This window comes from Camponotus vicinus, unplaced genomic scaffold (assembly GCF_025532165.1).
Source record: "Camponotus vicinus isolate PSW18456_S1 unplaced genomic scaffold, iyCamVici1.0 SCAF_3, whole genome shotgun sequence".
NCBI classification, from domain to species: domain Eukaryota; kingdom Metazoa; phylum Arthropoda; class Insecta; order Hymenoptera; family Formicidae; genus Camponotus; species Camponotus vicinus.
The window spans coordinates 11559835-11583138 of NW_028141967.1; the positions used below are offsets into that span (position 1 = coordinate 11559835).

The following is a 23304-nucleotide window of genomic DNA, read 5'->3' on the forward strand; positions in this document are numbered from 1 at the left end:
TTGCGTGCGTGCGTGCGTGCGTGCTTTGCGTGCTTTGCGTGCGTGCGTGCGTGCGTGCTTTGCGTGCTTTGCGTGCGTGCGTGCGTGCGTGCTTTGCGTGCTTTGCGTGCGTGCGTGCGTGCGTGCTTTGCGTGCTTTGCGTGCGTGCGTGCGTGCGTGCTTTGCGTGCTTTGCGTGCGTGCGTGCGTGCGTGCTTTGCGTGCTTTGCGTGCGTGCGTGCGTGCGTGCTTTGCGTGCTTTGCGTGCGTGCGTGCGTGCGTGCTTTGCGTGCTTTGCGTGCGTGCGTGCGTGCGTGCTTTGCGTGCTTTGCGTGCGTGCGTGCGTGCGTGCGTGCTTTGCGTGCTTTGCGTGCGTGCGTGCGTGCGTGCTTTGCGTGCGTGCGTGCGTGCGTGCGTGCGTGCTTTGCGTGCTTTGCGTGCGTGCGTGCGTGCGTGCTTTGCGTGCTTTGCGTGCGTGCGTGCGTGCGTGCTTTGCGTGCTTTGCGTGCGTGCGTGCGTGCGTGCTTTGCGTGCTTTGCGTGCGTGCGTGCGTGCGTGCTTTGCGTGCTTTGCGTGCGTGCGTGCGTGCGTGCTTTGCGTGCTTTGCGTGCGTGCGTGCGTGCGTGCTTTGCGTGCTTTGCGTGCGTGCGTGCGTGCGTGCTTTGCGTGCTTTGCGTGCGTGCGTGCGTGCGTGCTTTGCGTGCGTGCGTGCGTGCGTGCTTTGCGTGCTTTGCGTGCGTGCGTGCGTGCGTGCTTTGCGTGCTTTGCGTGCGTGCGTGCGTGCGTGCGTGCGTGCGTGCGTGCTTTGCGTGCTTTGCGTGCGTGCTTTGCGTGCGTGCGTGCGTGCGTACGTGCGTGCGTGATTTGCGTGCGTGTTGCGTGCGTGCGCGCGCATGTGTCCGCGTATGTGCGTCTGTGTGTGTGTGTACAGTGATTCAAAATATTCTATACTCTTTAAAATGACATATTTCTGACTAAATTCTGAAGCCTCTTTTTCCGTTTGCAAAATTTTGTTTGAAGTTTAGTTTTTGATTATAAAAGGATATAATTTAGTTATTATGGGTCAAGTATAAAAAGCAGGTAAGCAGGTAATATAAAGCGGCGCAATTCACTATCAGATGTAGGCGCTTACATGAGGCATCTGGCGCATTCAACTAATAATGATAATAATGATAATTATGAGTGAGCGAGTGAAAGAGTGAGTGTATGTTTGTATGCATGTATATGTCTGTGCGTACTGTCGTGTGTAGCGATCAGTTGATCGCAAAAAGCGCTCTACATAAGTACCTGCATCTGACGATGAATCGCGCCGCTCTTGCTTGCTTTTTGTACTCAGTCCGTAATAAGGTAACTATTTCCTTTTAATCTATTCAAAAACTAATCTTGGAACAAAATTTTGCAAAAGAAAAATTGTTCCAAAATTGAATCAGGAATATATCATTTTAAGGACAATAGGTTATTTTGAATTATCTATATATATACAAGTTGCGGAAGAAAGGTCTAGGCCCCTGAATAACTCCGAAAATATGCAAGAAATAAAAATTATAAAATTTTACAAAAGTAGACTTTTAAGTGGCGTATTACATAGTATTATTAATGTGACCTTAAATAGCGTTGTACATAAAGATCATCTTGAAATTTTGAAGTGGTATCCCCATTTTTTATTAGATATTCTTGTAGCTCATCTTAAGAGTTTTCCAAAACACTATAATAAAATGTTTTTTTATTAAGTACTTTTCAAGTTATGAAACTTGAAATAATTTTTTAATTTTATATGAACTATAAAATATCTCATAAAATATTTATTTTTTGATAATTTTATCTACTTTTATGCACAAAATAATGAGAAAAATCAATTGGTATAAAGAAAATACATATTTAATTATTGCTACCATCTTATGTTCCTTCGAAAGTGTATAATTATTAAAACATTTTTCTTTTCTAAAATACCGTGATATCGAAAAGTTGATTCCCTAAAGTTAGAATAGAATTTTCTATATATAGACTATAAAATTTTTCAGAATCGTTTGCAAAGATGTATAATGGAATGCAATGATAATATAAAAGACAAAGTGGGACCAAATCCTACACAAATTGAAATGGATAAATATAGTGAAGAGTTTGAAAAATGTGCCATTACATGTGTGGACGCTTATTGCAAATTATTACCCTCCTTAGAAAAGACTATGAAGAAAGTCCTCAGTAAAAACGAGTTCGTTTAGTTTGTAATTGGAAAATATATATTTCATACATTATCTTATTTCATTTTTAACATTCTTAATTAAGAATGTTTTTATGTCTAGCAACATAAAAAACATTTGTTTTTTAGACAAAATAATTGTGTGCGCAATAACTTTTAAATTTACTATCCCACACACAAACATAGATTATTATAAATTATATATATATATATATATGTATGTAATTTATTTATAATAATGAGATGTAAAAAAAAGAAACTTCTGAGAAAAAAACCACAATTAAACCATCTGATTTTTTTTCTTTATCCTTTTTTTTCTTTTTCTTTTTTCTTTTTTTTCTTTATATTTTCGCTTTTTCTTATACTTATTCTTTATATTATAGTTAATGAAATGAATTATATTATAGTTAATAAAAAACTAATTTTGACTAAACAAAAGATAGTGATATTATTATAATATCAATAATATATATTGTCGAAAAATTTTTTTCGAAAATTCTGAATTATTAAATATGTTATATACAGGTAACCTTTAATTACATTGATAATCTTTGTTGATAAATATGTAATAAAGATGTTACAGAATATGTGTTTTGTATTTGTGTATAAATTAATCCATTAAAGTAATGATACAATAAATTAATGTATTAAAATAATGATATATAAGATACACAAATACAGTAAGTGATACAGTAAATATGGTACATAAAATATTAATATTGTAAGCGTTTTGTAGCAGTTTTTTATACAACGACTACGTTTATATATCATCTTTAATCAGGTTTAATAACATCCGTAGTTTTAAAATTGGTTAATTATTAACCCTTTCATTCTTTAGAGAAATGTAATTGGCCAGCCTAAAAACTACAGATGTTATTAAACACGATTAAAGATGACATGTAAACGTAATGTCAAGATGTGTGTTGTAGTAATTCTTCAGTTCATTTAACTCTCATCAGATGTTTATTTCAGAACTCAAATCTGACATTAGAATCAATTTGACACTATACTAAATCGAGATGCTGATTGAAATTTTACCTGTAAAAATTGAACAAAGTAATGTTTTATAGTTTCATGTATTTTAATGCTATTTGAATGATTAGATCGACAATTGAATGATTTGAATTTTATGAAAAACTTATTCATATAAGATTCCATTTTTCGATTTTTGACAAAATAGATGTGTATTATCGAAATAAAATATTTTATATATTATCTTGTATTATATCTTGTATATCTCTTATATTTATCTGCAAAATATCGATACAATAATGTCATATTCGTATTATACAATCTTTCTTACTTTGAATTTACTTTTTCTTGGAATGAAATTATTGAAATTTGAAATAAAATAAAGGAATCATGCAGAAGGCACTTTCGTTTTATTTATTGTTTTTCAACGCATACGTGACAAATAGTGTATTACCGGACAAATAATTAGCTACATCGTGTGCTCTGTTTATTTGCAATGTTGCTATATGGATAATTAGAACAACGAGCTCTTTTCGTAGTTTTCGCAGCAGATTTAGCATTGAAGTCGATGATCGGTCATGTTGCTTTCATCGTTGTTTTCTTTCTTTATCTTATGCACAAGTGCGATCGCGTTTGATGATCGAGGATTATGTATACGCGATGTTATTAACGATTGTACTAGAGCACAAGTCGCTCCTTCAAAAAGAAACAATGACGAGCAGTATATATTCCACATGCCATTGCAGAAATAAGGAAATAAATATAACGAAACATTGACAGATACATCTAGCATGTTGTAAGATAGCCATTGATTTATCTTACGTTTTGAACGAAACCTGCCTGCTATTTGATCCAATATATCAATTTCACTTTTAAAGATGTTATCGAGGATCATTTGTAGTTTGTTATTGTGATGTCTTGCCATAAATCCCATGCTACTATTTGCTTGTCAATCTTACTTCCATATTATTACCCATGAAAAATAGAATGGATATTTAATCTGCTTGCTATACTGTGTTACGTCCAGGCCCAGAGAAGGATGGGTCGAAGGAAGGACGTGACACAGATAGTTTTTCCCGAAGTCGCAGCAGGAGGTAAGCGACTCGGGTCGAGCAAATTTTGAGACTCGAAAACAGGTAAACGACTCTCGTTAAGTCGCTATTACTCTGCTTCGAGCATTCGCTCGGTGGTCTTCTTTTTGGTAAGGGAATCTAATCCCTTTTACACGGGGCGGGACCAATGCGCGATCTTTAATGATTAGGAACGAGGGTAATTAATTAATTAAGAAATTTAGTTACAAATTTTGATTTAATTATATAAAAAAAAATTGATAAATTTAGACATAAGAAAAGAATGATATAAAAAAAAATTATAATTAAATGCGCTATATTTTGTATGTGTGAGTGTGGGTATGTGTGTGTTTTCTCGCGGGTGTTATATGAGTACGGAGGTCGTTAGTCGAGCAGATTAAGGAGGGATACTATTTTTTATCTCTATGCTCGACTGAAGATTACAATGATTTTGAGTTTTCTTTGCAATTACAAATGATAATTCTGTGTGAGTGTATTGCAACGCCTTTGTCCGCCTCGGGAACGCCGATCCGGAGGAGACGGCGTGCAAATTTGGCCGATAGGGAAATTAGTTGATTTACAAAAAAAAAACGGTATCTCAAAATACGGTAGCGTACGGTATCTCGCAGCTCTCACAAGGAAAGCGGTATTGGGCGTCAGGCGCGGTCTCCCGCGCCACGATATCGTTACGGTAACGGAAGGGTTCGGTAACCCAGAGCTCAGTAAATGACAGAGGGGCAGGATTCTTTGTGGGTTAGAGAGAGAGCACTAAATAACTTCCGAGAGAGAGAAATGATCGACACTCCTTCGATTATTATTATTAATATATTTAACAATTATAGTATATGGACAAAGTTTATAACAAAGTATACGACAAAGACGATATAAATACAATAGAAAGGGTTAACGATACGGGGAAAATAGCAAAGATTACATGTAGAAGATACGCAAGTAACGAAGTCGGAAATATAAATTTCGAAAGAAAGAAACATCAGAGTAATAAGAAAGGTACGAAAGTCGATTATTATCTATACGGGAACGAAGACATATGATACGCGCGACTAACAGATAATTCCGAGATCGAATATAATTCCACGTCAGCGGGCACAAATATTATCTCGCAATATTATCCGGTATCTCCCGACCTTTCGCTCTCGGCGAAAACAAATTCGACCCTCACGCAATTTCAAACAACACGGACGGTAACGGACGTAAATTTTAAACAGAAATTTCGCGAATTATTCAATTCTTGCAGAGTGGATTTTGGATATACGGCACTCGCACTCGCGAAGAACGATCTCACGCAAACCCCGCTCTTCTTTACGCAATACGATAGTGTCGGAATCTCGTGACTCTATTAATATTCACAATTCGACGCTCCACGCAATGATATAACGAGATACGGAACGAAACGATACGATACGATACGGTACGGTATGGCATTAACGATACGGTATAATGACTGTCGGCGACGAACCCCCTGAGAGGGACAAATCCGCGATACCCGGGGCCCAGCTGGCGTCCGGCAACGAAACGCGAGAAAAGCACGCAGGCTTTCTGCAACAATTCGGTAACGCGTTCACCGTCGCCTCGCGACGGTATCAAGAAACGGTATGACGCCAGCTGTATCCGGGAATATCTCTACGGCTACCTGAGCGACGGCTTACAGTTTCTCCGGTGTCCGTGTCCTCGCTATGTGCTCGCTGCGGTCGTGCTCTCAATACGGTAGCCGGAATGGAGAGTCGTCCTTCTGCTATTATAGCTCGTCGAACAGTGACTTGTGATAAATGCTCCGCAAGGCCCTCGAGTCCCGCGCCGATTTTCCGCGCATCCTGTCGATTTTCGATAAGAAGGGGTCGATATTCTCCGCTCTCTCAAATTTCGTCCTGCTGTAATGCGGGTTGCCCTTCGATAGGAGCCAAAATCCACTGTCGACGGTATCCTGGACGGTTGTATTTTCTCGGTAGATCGGACGTCTTGGGCTGGCCAGGCCGTATCCTCGTCCGTCTCCGGATGTATCTCCTCTCCTCAGTCTGCAGCCTGGGAGAGTGTTGATCTTCCCTCGTCCGGGTTTCCCCGTCGTTGTTTCTCTAAAAGTAGCGGATATTAATACAACGATTACCTATGGGTAGCGGCGGAGCGGGATCTCGATACGTGACCTTTCTTTGGAGTGGAGGTATCGGTCCGAGTCCTCTTCCTTTCTTCGGTAATTGCACCCTCCGGGATCTTGCTGTACATCACTTATTATCCGCTCGCTCAGATTGCCGCGCTCTGCTCGCTTAAAATTAAATCTCAAACACAGAAATCTATACAAAGATATATCGCGAGATCGGATAAGGGGCCCCCCTCAGGTGCGAAGAACGACTCTCCGTACGCTACCTCCCCTCGGCAGGGTCACTGTGACGGAGCGCAAAAGGCGCCACGTCACAACTCCCCCCTCCCAGATGGGTGCCGAGGGGCTCCAGGTCCCGGCACACCGGCGACCATCGCTCAGGCAGCTTCAGGGAACAGTCTTTACTACGGAGTGGACTTACCTTCCCCTCGGGTTCTCCCCGGTATGTCGCCCTGACCGTTCATCACCGCCTCCCTGGGTCTCGCGACGTCCCTCGCGATATCCCCACACGCCCGGGAATTTCTGCTCTCGGCGAGTGGAAGGAGGTTCAGGGTTATGGGACGGTAAGGGGTACAAAACGAACTCGGAGGTCCCGACCGATCCTTTTTATTTGGGCCCCCCTGGGGCCCGTTTACATATGCTAAACAAAAACAGTACTTCCTAAGGAACGGTAACCAAAAACGGGAAAGAAGAAAAAACAAAAAAAAAACAAACGAAAAAGAAACAAAAAAAAACAAAAAAAATCTTCTCAGGGTGGAGCGGTGCCATCAGTCCACTCCTCTCCCACATCTCGCTTCCATGGCCATCCACCCCTCAGGGGCGAGTCGTCGCGCGCCGGTGGTGGAGGTCGCGGCGCCCTAGGGCCCCGTCCCGCGGTGTAGGGCGTCGCGCGCCGGTAAGCGCCACCGCAGCCCCGCAGCGTGACCCCCTGTTGCCCGCACCCGTAACAAAAGCTGCCAGTACGGGGTAGGGGGCACTCCGCGTACGGATGTCGGGGGGAACCGCAGTTCCAACACCCGACACCGCACGGCCCATGTCGCGGGGGGCGCTCAGCGGGTGATCCGGGGCGAAGCCGGTGCGGCCCAGATCCGGCGGTGTCCCTGGGCGATGTGGCTCGCTCCCGCGGCGCGGGTCGCGTCGGGGACTTCCCGGCTCGGGGGGGCTCGTCTGAGTGGCCCGGGCCACCCCCTCTTCGGGTGTTGCTTGGGCCGGGGCGTCCCGCGTTGACGGCCACTCCCGCACCACGGCTCCCTCGGTGGTCCAGCGGGCCCTCCGGACCTGCCCGGCCACGTCCTCGAGGTCCGTCCAGAAGCCTTCATCGTGGAACTCGATGTGCTCCCAGACGGACCGGTGACGCGACCAGAATTCCCGCCAGATCCTCCGCATCGCTCTTCTATCCATGATGTTTTTCGGCATCTAAGTGTCGGTATCAGGAAGGTTATATGGTTTCAGATCCTGTATATGGATCTTCCCGGCGGGCGACCCATCCAGCTGTTCCAACTCGTATATCACTGGAGAGATCACCCGCACTATCTTAAACGGGCCCTGAAATTTGTATGCGAGCTTGGCGGCTATATTGTGAGCCGCCGACGATAAAATGTGTTGACGCTTTAGGACCAGATCTCCTACTTTAAAAGTACGGTTCCGTCTACGCAAATTATATCGCGAGGCCTGCCTCTCGTAGGCTCGGTCTAGACTCTCGAGAACCCATTCCCTTAGAGCTTGTATCTTCTTCATTCGGTCCGCCCATTTCACGGTATCTCCCGGTTCAATTTCGGTAACCCCCCGGCTGCGCCTACCCAATGAATGTACTGGCTCCAATTCGCGTCCGAGATTCAAAAAGGCGGGAGACGCTCCCAACGATGAGTGACAGGCTGTATTATACGCGAAACGAAAATCGGAGATGTGTTCGTCCCACTCCCGATGGTCTTTTTCGATAAATGCGATAATCATCGTCTTTAGAATTCGGTTTACGCGTTCAACGGGGTTAGCCTGTGGGTGGTATGGCGGCACGGTAGTGTGCGTAATCTGTCGGGTCTCGGCGAATGCCTTCATCACTTTATTGACGAACTCAGTCCCGTTGTCTGTCAGCAGGAACTTCGGGGCGTCCCATCGGGATATCACTAGATCCTCTAACGCCTCGGTAATCTTTGGACCTGTCGCGGCTCTTAGGGTTTTGCATTCCACCCATTTCGTAAAGAGATCCTGGATGACCAGGAGGTACTGGAATCCAGCCTTACTGCGCGGTAACGGGCCTATAATATCGGCAGCTATGGCAGTCCAGGGTCCGTCCGCAATGCGACGTCCCATGAGACCCGCGGGACTCGCTTGCTCGACCTTCGTCCGCTGACATAAGTCGCATTGTCGGATATAACTGGCAACATCGCGAAACAGATTCGGCCAGAAATAGGAAACGGCAACACGCTGATAGGTCTTTTCGGTACCCAAGTGGCCTGCCTGCTGTATATCGTGCGATTCCCTCAAAACCTCCCTACGGTATTCCTGCGGTATCACCAACTTCCAACGGTCTAAATCTTCTACTATCTCGGAAACTACGCGTTTCGGTCTCAGAAAATATAGTCGCCCTTCTATCACCTTCCATTGCGTGTATTTCTCCGGAGTCGCTATTACGTCCTTATATCTCTTTCGGTACCACTCGTCGGTAGTGTTCGTCAAATCCACGGTATCTATAGCGGTAGTCACGTGCGCGGAATTTGTCGCGGCCAGGACGGTATCTTCGGTACTATCTGTTTCGAACATTCGGGAAAGCGCATCAGGCACATGGTGTAAGGCACCCTTTCTGTGAATTACCTCGTAATCATACTCTAACAACTCTAACGCCCACCTCGCGAGTCTTCCTGTGGGGTTCTTCAAGTTGTGTAGCCAACGTAAGCTACTATGGTCGGTAATGACGGTAAAACGGTATCCTTCTAAATAGGGTCTAAATTTCTGTATTGCCCAGACAACTGCTAAACATTCTTGTTCGGTAACGGAATATCTTGTTTCGGGGTCTGATAAAGCTCGACTTGCAAAGGCTATTACTCTTTCCTCGTCCTCAACGATCTGCGTCAATACCGCGCCTAACCCCACGGAACTGGCATCGGTATGCAGAACAAACGGTATCTCGAAATTAGGGCATGCCAATGTCGGTGCGGTAACTAAGTGGTCCCTTATTTGTTCAAAGGCGCGACCCTGATCATCCCCCCACTCCCAGCGCTTGCCTTTCTTCAGAAGCCGCGTCAATGGCTCACTAAGGGTCGCGAACTGCGGGATAAATCTGCGGTACCATGAGGACATGCCTAAAAACCGCCGCAATTGTTTAATATTTCGCGGTGCAGGGTATTCCAAGATCGGCTGTGTCTTTTCGGGATCCACCGTTAGCCCTTCTTTCTGTACTATAAATCCCAAATATCGCACTTGAGAACGGCAAAATTCACACTTGTCCGGATTGACGGTCAGTCCGGCGGTAGTGATTTTATCCAGCACTTTATTGAGCCAAGCCATATGTTCTTCGAATGTCGGTGTAACTATCACGATATCGTCCAAATATGCGAACGCGTGTGGCTCCATTTCCGGTCCTATTAGGCGGTCTAGCAACCTTTGAAAAGTTGCCGGTGCTCCCGTAAGCCCGTATGGCATTCGCGTAAAATGATATAGTCCCTTTCCGGGAACGCTAAATGCGGTAATCTCCCGACTCTCTTTGGCTAACGGTATCTGGAAATAAGCTTGACTCAAATCAATTGTCGAGATGTAACGAGCCGAACGCAATTTGTCGAGGATCCCGTTCATATTTGGTAGCGGGTATGCATCTTTTTTCGATACGCCATTGACCTTTCGAAAATCCAAGCAAAAGCGGTACTTTCCATTTGGTTTTTTCACCATCACAATGGGGTTCGACCACTCGCTAAACGACGGCTCTATTATTCCTGCTTGAAGCATTTTGTCGGTTTCCGCTCGTATAGCTTCCTGGACTTTAGGCGATACTAAATAACAACGTTGCTTTATTGGTAGGCTGGTACCTACGTCTATCTTATGTTCGGTAAGCTCGGTAACTCCTGGGTCCGTCGATGATTTCGGTAACGTCCGTAAAAAATTTTCCAATATTCTTTCTTGCGCGGGTGTTAATTCCGATAGCCCGCAACAAGAGGTTTCGCGTGAATCTTCCTCGGTAACAAGACGGTATCTCTTGTGTGGTGCTCTGGCAAAACACCATTCGCTGGCGTCCAAATCTAGTATTATCCCGAATTTCGTCAAGAAATCCAATCCTAAAATACACGGCACCGCTAAATTCGGTAACAGGGCTACGGTAATTTCACGACACTGCTCTTCTAATTCTATCGGTATCCTAGCTTCCTCCTTGATGTTGGCGATCTGTCCATTCGCTGTTCGTATCTGTCTCCCCCTGTCTCTCTCGGTGTTTATTCCCAACGCGCGGATAATTTTTATTCCTTCACGGCCCAGTAAGGTTCGATTGGACCCCGCTTTCCTGAGAAATGCAGATTCCATTTCCGCATTAAGTTGTAGGCTTCCGCGGTAGACGCTCGTCCTGGACGAGAATTAGTCGGTTGGGCGGCCGTATGTGCGCGCTGAGTTGGACGGTAATCGGTAGCTCTCCCCGCGACCTCATCCACTTTTATTTCTGGTCCCCCTAGTAACAAGGGGCTTTTCGGGTCAGTCGCGGCGCCCTCCCCCAAGAGGTCTCGTGCGCCCGCGTCTCCCCTCTCTTCTAGCGACATCGCGTCCTCGTCTTCCTCTCCTTCCCCGTTCACGTTTCTTTCGTATCGGAGGAGTCGCGCGCGCAAAACTGGCAATATTCCCTGGACACTCAACCCTCTATCCGCTAAATGTCGACGCGCCTGTCAATATTCAAATTATTTATCCACTGATGGGGATCGCTATCCTTCCTCATATGAATAACGAGAGGCTCCAAAAAAGAAAAGGAAAAAAAAATATATATATATATGTATATAATAAAATAAAAAGATAAATAAGCAAAGAAAGAAAAAGAAAAAAAAAGAAAAGGAAAAAAATTGACGTATATAATTAAATAAAAGAAAGGAACGAAAGAAGTTAACAACGAACGAAATTTCACCCGAATAACCCGGTATTATCAAGGCGAAACGCGTGAAAAGAAGGAAGAGAATATAAGAAATCAAAACAGAACTCTCTCGTTATTATTATTGGTTAACAAAAGGCACGGTCGTACAGATTCGGAGGATAACCTTGCTTTCCAAATATTATTTCAAAGATAATATTATTCTGCCCCCTAAGAGACTAGAAGTACGAGCTGCTAGCGGTATAAAAAAAAAACCACACAAGACCGTCGAAATAACGGAAACTAACGGAAAGTACGTAAATTTGAATTATAAATAACAGTCAGAACGGTAATCGAACGGTAGGTGACCCCCTCTCAAAACGGCAAAGAAACAAAAATAAATATTATACGATCGCTATTTCACCGACCAAACATAACGGGACTTTACGGTATCCTATTCGGTATGACGAGAGAAAAAAAAACGATCCAGCAGTGTCAACACGGTATATAATAACCTTGATATAAAAAAGCACACAAATTTCAGGGTCGTTATCAAAACCTTAAATTATGCTAGACGATAATATTACAAAAACACACACCAGGACAATAATAGAACGATACACAGTACCTTAACTTACCTACAACAATCACTGCAAAAAAAAAAATTTTTATTTAACAGCACCAACACGGTAACAAAGACACAACACTGAAAGGTCGATCCCTAGAGAAAAGAAAAGTTCACTCTCTCTCTCTCTCTCTCTCTCTCTCTCTCTCTCTCTCTCTCTCTCTCTCTCTCTCTCTCTCTCCAAATACTTTCCGGTATTATATACGGTACTTCCACACGGCGTCGGGCCCCACGTTGGGCGCCAAAAATTTTGCAACGCCTTTGTCCGCCTCGGGAACGCCGATCCGGAGGAGACGGCGTGCAAATTTGGCCGGTAGGGAAATTAGTTGATTTACAAAAAAAAAACGGTATCTCAAAATACGGTAGCGTACGGTATCTCGCAGCTCTCACAAGGAAAGCGGTATTGGGCGCCAGGCGCGGTCTCCCGCGCCACGATATCGTTACGGTAACGGAAGGGTTCGGTAACCCAGAGCTCAGTAAATGACAGAGGGGCAGGATTCTTTGTGGGTTAGAGAGAGAGCACTAAATAACTTCCGAGAGAGAGAAATGATCGACACTCCTTCGATTATTATTATTAATATATTTAACAATTATAGTATATGGACAAAGTTTATAACAAAGTATACGACAAAGACGATATAAATACAATAGAAAGGGTTAACGATACGAGGAAAATAGCAAAGATTACATGTAGAAGATACGCAAGTAACGAAGTCGGAAATATAAATTTCGAAAGAAAGAAACATCAGAGTAATAAGAAAGGTACGAAAGTCGATTATTATCTATACGGGAACGAAGACATATGATACGCGCGACTAACAGATAATTCCGAGATCGAATATAATTCCACGTCAGCGGGCACAAATATTATCTCGCAATATTATCCGGTATCTCCCGACCTTTCGCTCTCGGCGAAAACAAATTCGACCCTCACGCAATTTCAAACAACACGGACGGTAACGGACGTAAATTTTAAACAGAAATTTCGCGAATTATTCAATTCTTGCAGAGTGGATTTTGGATATACGGCACTCGCACTCGCGAAGAACGATCTCACGCAAACCCCGCTCTTCTTTACGCAATACGATAGTGTCGGAATCTCGTGACTCTATTAATATTCACAATTCGACGCTCCACGCAATGATATAACGAGATACGGAACGAAACGATACGATACGATACGATACGGTACGGTATGGCATTAACGATACGGTATAATGACTGTCGGCGACGAACCCCCTGAGAGGGACAAATCCGCGATACCCGGGGCCCAGCTGGCATCCGGCAACGAAACGCGAGAAAAGCACGCAGGCTTTCTGCAACAATTCGGTAACGCGTTCACCGTCGCCTCGCGACGGTATCAAGAAACGGTATGACGCCAGCTGTATCCGGGAATATCTCTACGGCTACCTGAGCGACGGCTTACAGTTTCTCCGGTGTCCGTGTCCTCGCTATGTGCTCGCTGCGGTCGTGCTCTCAATACGGTAGCCGGAATGGAGAGTCATCCTTCTGCTATTATAGCTCGTCGAACAGTGACTTGTGATAAATGCTCCGCAAGGCCCTCGAGTCCCGCGCCGATTTTCCGCGCATCCTGTCGATTTTCGATAAGAAGGGGTCGATATTCTCCGCCCTCTCAAATTTCGTCCTGCTGTAATGCGGGTTGCCCTTCGATAGGAGCCAAAATCCACTGTCGACGGTATCCTGGACGGTTGTATTTTCTCGGTAGATCGGACATCTTGGGCTGGCCAGGCCGTATCCTCGTCCGTCTCCGGATGTATCTCCTCTCCTCAGTCTGCAGCCTGGGAGAGTGTTGATCTTCCCTCGTCCGGGTTTCCCCGTCGTTGTTTCTCTAAAAGTAGCGGATATTAATACAACGATTACCTATGGGTAGCGGCGGAGCGGGATCTCGATACGTGACCTTTCTTTGGAGTGGAGGTATCAGTCCGAGTCTCTCCTCTTCCTTTCTTCGGTAACTGCACCCTCCGGGATCTTGCTGTACATCACTTATTATCCGCTCGCTCAGATTGCCGCGCTCTGCTCGCTTAAAATTAAATCTCAAACACAGAAATCTATACAAAGATATATCGCGAGATCGGATAAGGGGCCCCCCTCAGGTGCGAAGAACGACTCTCCGTACGCTACCTCCCCCCGGCAGGGTCACTGTGACGGAGCGCAAAAGGCGCCACGTCACAGTATATGTATATTAAGGAGACAAGGAAGGTTAATTAGATTGTGGAGGATATCTTTCCCATAAGAATTCTATGGGTATGGCTAAGGGGCAATTGGTAATTGGGGTCAAGCAGGGGATAATGATATTAGGAGGAGCGATGTTTAAGAAGCTGCGTAAAGTGGAGACGTATATGGGACCAGGTTCTAGGGTAAAGCAACCTGGAGGGATTGGACCAGTGTACTCGGGGAAAAAGATGCTGAGGAATTTCGCGATGCGTAGATCGCTAAGATTGATTGAGGAATAAATCGGAGGAGGAAGAGTAAGGAAAGAGGAGGGAAGTGAATCTGATGGTGATTCGTTAAGCGGAGAAGGAGGAGGTGAATCTGGTGATGGTTCGTTAAGGGGAGAAGGAGGAGGTGAATGCAATTGAGGGTCAGATGGAGGATCTACTTCTATCAAATCGGGTTCTACTTCATATATAGGGGAGTAATTGGGAGGAAGGGTTCCTGGAGGTAGATAGGGAGTGTCTCGTGAATTTTCTTGAATACTATTCAAGAAGATTCTCGCAACGGGTAGGTTGGTGTTAATTCGGCTTATGTCTAATACGAATGAGGAATCGGTCACAGCTCGAGCCAATAAATTCCGCGTTCGACGGATTCCGACGGTATCTGTTCCGTTTGGCGCGACGCCTCTCAGAAATAGTGCGAGTGGAACGGGATTCCACTAAGAGCAAGATAATAACAAAATAAATAAAAAATAAAAAATACAATGAGGTATAGGAAAATCGAGAAATTATATACCGCGATGAAGACTCGAATGGACTCACTATTTTATTGATGCTGATTGAGCTGGTTGCCAAAGAGTTGTTCGTCGAAGAGCTGATGGTCAAAGAGCTGGTCGATTGGTTGCTGATGCGAAAAATTCTCCAGTAGATCGTGTTGTTCCCGTGGATGAGGGAGTCGCTGAGCACTTTAACGAAGTTTGACGATAATTACTCGGAACTTGTACAAAAATCTTTAGTTGAGATAACTTGCACTGGGTATAGATTGGTCACGATTGATGAAGGACTTGCACCGGGTATAGACTGGTCACAACTGAATATGATCTTCCTCGAGAGCTTCCTTTTTATACTCTGTCTTCGGTTATCTTTTACATATCTTGTCCTTCGACAAGGTTTTCTCAGGAGTTCGTTAGATTTGCCGGTTCCTTCGTAGGTACATATCTTGTCCTTCGATTAAATTTTAGATTTACAAAATCTGTTCAGGTGTCTAAAGTTTCGATTTTTGTGAGTTTATTAGATTGTCGATCCTTGATAATTTAGGTTTCGTTCTTGATATTTATTCAGGTATTTGTGATAAAATTTTATATCCTCGATTTCCTATCCCTCGAAATAGATTATAGGGTTTGGTCAGAGATATTTTCTAAATTTTCTCATGACGGATATTTACGGATTATTAGGCCCGAGATAAAAATATATCAGTATTAACAAATCCTCGCGGAAGGAAGGAAACGTGGAGTCGGCTGGACGTAACAACTGTAATTTTAACTATTGATAATATAAATTTTGTTTAAATGAATATAATTAAAGTATATTAAATAATATTTAATCATAATATTTGACTAATTGTTTAAGAGCCAACGCGCGGTAGTTGGAGCGCAGAGAAGCAACAACACTTCTTTCTTTTTTTAATATTAGTTTATTAAAAAACATTAACAGTGACAGTTCGTCATCGAATCTCGAATCGACATGGGACGCACGGCATACTATATTATTAATTGTAAAAAGCGCGGAATCTGATCTGACGTCGCATAGCATAACTATAGTATATTTAATTGACTGTTGGAAGCAGAGCGCTTACTAGACCTCCACGGGATGCAATTTAGCGTCACCTACGCGTCGAGAACAAATTTGTTTAATGTAACGCGTCACTATCTGTAATATAAATTGTTAACATCGCGCTGAAGAAGGATCAAAAGATGATCCGAAACGTTCGCTTTTTGTTGTAATATGAGTTTTTTAATAAACTAATATTGAAAAAAGAAAGAAGTATCGTTGCTTCTCTGCGCTCCAACTACCGCGCGTTGGCTCTTATGCCATTTTCTTTTTAATTTTTTGATTACTTGAGCCAAATTTCTAATTATTAAAACTAATTGTTTACGTCCTTATTCCATGTAGTTATTTAATCTGCGAAATCCTATATATATTTATTTAGGTACATATTCTTATAATTGTACAAGGACTCGAAACTCGCGCATATAACATTCCAGAATTAATTTTATATGCTGTAATATTGTGTAATAAATTTAAATAATAATAATAAATATAATAATTATATAAGGTTATAATAAAGGTTAATTAAAAATTGGTAATAAACCGCGGTAATTGGAGCACAAGAAAGAAGAAAAAACATCTTTCTTTAGTTATTAATATATTTCAAATTATTCATTATAATAGATGCATTAAACACGAACGTTTCGGATTATTTTTCAATCCATCTTCAGCATGCTATTACGCATTAAATAAAATATTACGCATTAAAGTTACGCACTAAAGAATATTAAACAATAACATTTGAGATTATATAACTCATTTCACAAATATAACTATGCTATTTCGCAGTAATCTGGAGAGTATACTTTCCCGAACAATTCTAATCAACATACTATAGTATATTATTAATGAGATATAAAGTATATTAGTATGATAAATTTACAAGTTTTGAATTTTGAGTAAACATAAGTGTTGGGTATCGCTAACCGTTATCGCTAGATGTCGTGGGCAAGCCGTAGCGATCGTGGGGCGGTCCGGCTAGTTCGAGACAGTTTGTACCGAGACGCGACGTGATACCTTATCTGTATTATACGAGGGTCACAATAAATCTTTTATACATCTACGTAACGGCTTGAACCATTTCCATCCTCCTATCGCGGACGATTTCTCCCAAACCAAAACCCCAACAATAAGGATGCAGAGAATTATTGCACGGAAATTGAATTTTAATATTTTAAGGGTCGGCTAAAGTAACAAGCAAATTCCGAACTGATATTGGAGACCTCACGCGGTGACGATGCTAAACTCCGGTTTCAGAGTGACCAACCTGAGAAATAAATTCTCTCCATGTAGAGGTGTATGTCCGTATACGTACAAACACCATTGCATTGCTCGCGCTGAAGCATCGTAGAGAAGAAAGAGAGAAAAGGATCCACAATCATGCTATCCTTGTTCCTCTAACATATCGTTTTACGGCCCAGATACGGCCCGAAAATGCTTTCTGGCCTCTCGTAGCAGAAAGCAGTAATGCAACAAGATTAATGAGCGCCCACTTTTTGTGAATTTTATATTTGCATGTATACATATGTGTATATATATGTTTAAATTATAATTAAAATTTTATATGCGATTAAATATTATATGTTGATAAATAATAACAGTAGGATCATAGATAATAGGGTGAACAAATATTGTTGGAATTTATGTATGTTCTGTTTATTTTATTTCTTTTAAGTTGTAATGACATTTCGCCTGTATTACTGAACCAAAGAGTTATGTATTTCATGATAATTTACTCGCTAGTTTTTTTGTGTTACTAAGATGTCACTAGGCGTTTTACTCGCTTGCCTTCCTCCTTTTTTTTCTCTCTCGATCCCGACTGCTCTGTAAAGGCACACGCAACAGATTATATCCATATAAATTTTATTGTAATCCATAACATTTGTTATCCCTCGCAAGCCAAAAATCCAAGATCAATAACAGGTTATGGACCCAGAACCCAAAAATTACAATATTTTTTCAGCCGATTAAAAGAATCATCGCGAAAACCTTTTGCAAAAGCGAGGTTGTAATATTGAGGTTAGCCGCCACGTGCAAAAGTGCAATAAACCGAAATGGACAACGAGCTCGCAAGAATCGAAAAGCTGAAAGGCTTGGAAAATTGGGGAACATGAAAGTTCCAGGTAAAAATCCTTAGTCAGGCGGCGGATGCTCTAGAAATAATCGACGGAAACATAGAGAAACCGAGGCCGCCGTCGGCAGCAGAAACGAGCAGCACAGCTGAATACCGGAAAAACATCAGAGCGTGGAACGTTCTGGACAGTAAAGCACAAAAAATTATTGCAACTACGGTAAGTGAACAGCCTTTATTACATATTATGAACTGCCAGTCGAGTAGAGAAATGTGGAACAAACTCCACGAGGTTTTCGAGAATAAAAATGAAACGGCCAAACACATTCTCCAACAGCAGTGGTATACCCTTGGAAGGGAAACCGCAGACGACATGGCTACTCACATTGCAAAAATCAAAGATCTCGCATATCGCCTAAAAATGCTCGACGAACCTGTCTCAGATAGCATGATTATGACCAAGATTCTAATGACTCTTCCATCCTCCTATCAGCATTCCAACAGCGTGGGAATCAACAAGTCAGGACCAAAGGACCCTGTCAAACCTCACAGCAAGACTCACAATGGAGGAACTGCGGAAAAAGCAAGCAGAGAGTCAAGGAAGCAGACTTTCGCGGCGAAAACAAAACGACGACAGACGCAAGGAGAAAGGGAGTCAGACAAACCAGTAAGAAAATGTTTCAAGTGCGGAAAGGTAGGTCATTGGAAACGAGACTGCAAGTCAAAGGCAAGTAATGCAAATAATACCAAAATTGAAAAATCGAGCACTAAGACCGAACCTGTCTAAGATTGAAGATCGAGGCGCAGCTTTCGTAGGACAAATTGCATCAGCTGCAGCCTTAATGTCTCAAGAAAATACGAAGGCATGGTACTTAGATTCTGGTGCAAGTCAGCACATGTCACCGATACGTGATTGGTTTGTGAATTATGAGGAGCTGGACTCAGCTATTCCAGTAAAAACAGGTAGCGGAAAGTTTATTTACGCCACGGGAAAAGGAGAAATTGACATCTATGCCTTCGATGGGAATAAATGGCAGCGTAATTATTTAACTAGAGTATTGTACGTACCTGAATTGAAATTTAATTTATTCTCTCTGTCTTCAGCATTAGATAAAGGCTTAGAATTGTCCTCTGATTGTAAAAAATGCAAGCTGCGAAAGGATGGAATCATAAGGTGTTTTCCATTTACATCAAAACTCAGATAAATCTCACTTCTGTCTTTCTTTAACATGAATGTTGAAGAAAGACAGAAGTGAGATTTATCTGAGTTTTGATGTAAATGGAAAGCACCTATAGTTGCAGTGAGAGACAGACACGAGAATCTCTACAAAAAATGAAGTTCAGATCCTATCCGTCAGAACTTTAGAATAAAAGCTCAAAACAAGCGTACGTACATGTTAAAGATGACAATCAATTTGAGATCTGGCATCAGAGATTAGCGCATCAAAACACGACGCATGTCTTGAAGGTATTGAAGAAGTGGGGAATCACAGTCCCACCAAAAAAAATTGGTTCTGCGAGGATGTGCTCTAGGAAAAATGAGCAGGAAGCCCTTCCAAACGAGTCTGTCACAAACCAAGGAACCTGGCGAACTCATTCACATGAATCTCTGTGGACCTATGGAAAATCTTTTGGTTGGAAACTCCAGGTACTTCATATTATTAAAGGACGACTATTCACATTACAGATTTGTATACTTCATCAAAAAAAGGAGTGAAGTAACAGAAAAGTTTAGATGTTTCTTAAAGAGAATTGACACCGAGATAGGGAGAAAAATCAAAAGGATGAGAACCGACAACGGTTTAAAATTCGTGAACAAAGAAGTACAGAAGATTTTGAGCCAATACGGAATCAAGCACGAAAGGAGTGTTCCCTACACACCGGAACAAAACGGGGCAATTGAGAGAGAAAACAGGACTGTAGTCGAGGCAGCAAGAAGCATGCTGCATGCTAAGAAAATGCCGATAAAACTGTGGGCGGAAGCGGTTCATATGGCAATCTATGTGTCGCACAGGAACTAGCAGCATATTAGGAAAGAATCCGCACGAGTTATGGCACGATCGGACTGCAGACAAGCTCGAATATAAGATATTTGGAACCGAAGTCTTCACGCATGTGCCCAAGCAGAAAAGGACAAAATGGGACGCCAAAGCGAAAAAAGGAGTTTTCGTAGGCTATGACGAGAACACTAAAGGTTTTAGGGTGCACTTTGCAACCGAGAACAAAAGAGATACACAGAGATAAAGTTCCTGCCTGAAAAAACCGAAGTTGTGATAGAGTTAGAAACGAAGAATGAAATAACCTTACCTCAAGAACCCGAAGACTCAGAGAACGAGGAAGAACTAGAAGAAAGGCAACAAAAGGAGCAAAAGGATATTGAGCAGATAGGGATATCAGCAGCTAAATGAGCGGCAAGAAGAAATAGCTGACCAAGAACCAGAACTTGAAGAAGAACCGGACAGCCGGAAAGACAATAAGCAGCCAGAGAAGGAAAAACGAAAACTTAGAGACAGAGCAAATATCCGGAAACCGCCTAAATACAAAGATTTTGCACTAGACATTGAAAATCTATTTGTTGCAGAAAGTAAGCAGCCTCTCACGTATGAGGCGGCAATCCAGAGTGAGGACTCAGAAGCATGGAATAAAACTATGGAAGAAGAAAAGGAGTCTCTAGACAAAAATCAAACATGGATACTGGTGAATCCGCCTGCGGATAAGCAAATTCTTCAAAACAGATGGGTTTTCAGATACAAACCGGCAACGGAGAGTCGCACCGGAAAATACAAGGCCAGGCTTGTCGTCAAAGGTTTCACCCAAAGACCAGGGATTGATTATGGTGAAACGTTTAGTCTGGTGGTAAAATTCAGCTCAATCAGGCCAATTCTAGCAGTAGCAGCAGCCACAGGGATGCACCTGGCGCAATTCGACGTAAAGACAGCCTTTCTACACGGAGATCTGCAAGAGGACGTTTATATGATTCAACCAAAAGGATTCGAGGACAGGTCAGATCGAGTGTGCAAGCTGAAAAAGGCGCTGTACGGCCTCAAGCAATCGGCCAGATGCTGGAACCGAAAGTTCACAGACTGCCTGAAAGAATTCAACCTAAGGGCGACCGAGGCAGATCCATGTGTTTTCACAGCAGATAGTTGTAAAGAAAAACTAATCCTAGCAATTTACATTGACGACGGTTTGATTGCTTCAACCTGCAAACAGAGAGCTAACGAACTTTTGGAATACTTAGCGACAAAAATTGAAATAACAATAATGCCATTACGTTTGTTTCTAGGTATGGAGATAGAACACTTTCCGGATGGTTCGCTTTTAGTACATCAAAAAAAAGTACGCAAGGAAAATCACAGAGCGTTTCCGAATGGAGGACGCGCACGCAGTGTCAATCCCAGCTGATCAACACCAGAACTTAAGTCTAAGACAATTCGGAGATGAAGGAAAGGCAATCGAAGTACCCTACAAGGAGGCTGTAGGGAGTCTGCTCTGTCTGGCCATGGTAACAAGACCGGACATAGCATATGCTGTGAGCGCAGTGAGTCAACACGCGGAGTCACCGAGCAAAGAATACTGGAACGCAGTGAAGCGTATCATTAAGTACATTAAAGGGATAAAATTTGAAAGCTCTAAGGAAAACTTAACTTTGACAGCTTTTAGTGATGCGGACTTTGCGGGAGATAAAGAGACTAGAAAGTCGACAAGTGGTTTTGTAATTAAGTTAGGAAATGCCCCGGTCGTATGGGGTTCGCAAAAACAACGGTGTGTGGCCCTGTCTACTACCGAATCAGAGTATGTCGCAGCTAGTTAGACAATCAAAGAGTTAGTATGGATTAGTAGGTTATTAAAGGATTTAGTTTGTAAAAGTCTAAAAACTCCGATAATGTATGTTGATAACCAAAGCGCGATAAGACTTAAAGAATCCCGAATTCCTTAAAAGAAGTAAACACATAGATGTTAAGTATCATTTTATAAGATAACTTTACGAGGAAGGAGAATTTATGCTAGAATATTATATACAGGGTGAGCCATTTTAATTAACGCACGCAATTATTTCGGAAACAAAGCATTTTAGAGAAAAATGTTTCAGACAAAAGTTTTATGGTTTCGAGGGGGCCATAAGATAGTATCATTGGTTTGACCTTGAAGAGTTATTTGAAGGTCACATGAAGGTCACCTTCAATTTCTTAAATGGAACCTGCTATTTGTCATTGCATATTCTTGTAGCTTATCCCGAGAGCTTTCCAAAACACTATAATTAAGTACCTTTTCGTTAAGTACTTTTTGAGTTATGAGGCTTGAAATAATTTCTTAATTTTACATAAACCGTAAAAAATATCTTGTAAAATATTCATTTTTCGATTATCTTATCTTAATACTTTTATGTACAAAATAATGAGAGGAATCAATTGGTGTAAAGAAAACACATAGTTGTTTTTAAGAAAAAATATGGAATTGTTAATTGCAAATTATATATTTTTTCTTCAAAACAACTATGTGTTTTCTTTACACCAGTTGATTCCTCTCATTATTTTCTACGTAAAAGTATTAAGGTAAGATAATCGAAAAATGAATATTTTACAAGATATTTTACGGTTTATGTAAAATTAAGAAATTATTTCAAGCCTCATAACTCAAAAAGTACTTAACGAAAAGGTATTTAATTATAGTGTTTTGGAAAGCTCTCGAGATAAGCTACAAGAATATGCAATGACAAATAGTAGGTTCCATTTAAGAAATTGAAGGTGACCTTCATGTGACCTTCAAATAACTCTTCAAGGTCAAACCAATGATACCATCTTATGGCCCCCTCGAAACCATAAAACTTTTGTCTGAAACATTTTTCTCTAAAATGCTTTGTTTCCGAAATAATTGCGTGCGTTAATTAAAATGGCTCACCCTGTATACACACACGAATGAGCAGATAGTAGACATATGCACCAAACCGTTATCTAGAGTAAGGTTCGAAAAAATGCGCAATAAGCTAGGCGTAATCGAAGGTAGAAAAGAAGAATAATCTTTTTGTGGCTAGTCAAATATGTAAGACGAAATGTCAATTCAAAGTGGGAGTGTTGGAATTTATGTATGTTCTGTTTATTTTATTTCTTTTAAGTTGTAATGACATTTCGCCTGTGTTACTGAACCAAAGAGTTATGTATTTCATGGTAATTTACTCGCTAATTTTTTTTGTGTTACTAAGATGTCACTAGGCGTTTTACTCGCTTGCCTTCCTCCT

General features: G+C 42.1%; 1 protein-coding gene across 6 annotated transcripts in view; it reads left to right on the forward strand.

Moving 5' to 3' along the window:
• LOC145968656 (protein FAM136A) overlaps positions 1–22135 on the forward strand; it is a 42583-nt gene extending 20448 nt beyond the window's left edge. Inside the window, exons 2-3 of one of the 6 annotated variants that reach the window (XM_083094305.1) lie at positions 17958–18285; positions 18403–22135. In XM_083094305.1, the coding sequence (XP_082950431.1) occupies positions 20715–21470 (756 nt within the window). In that variant the 5' untranslated portion in view covers positions 17958–18285; positions 18403–20714 and the 3' untranslated portion in view covers positions 21471–22135. Of the gene's footprint in view, positions 1–1999; positions 12161–17957 lie in introns of those variants that run through there. The other 5 variants (XM_083094306.1, XM_083094307.1, XM_083094309.1 and 2 more) reach the window with 5 other exon arrangements.
• Positions 22136–23304: the final 1169 nt, after the last annotated feature.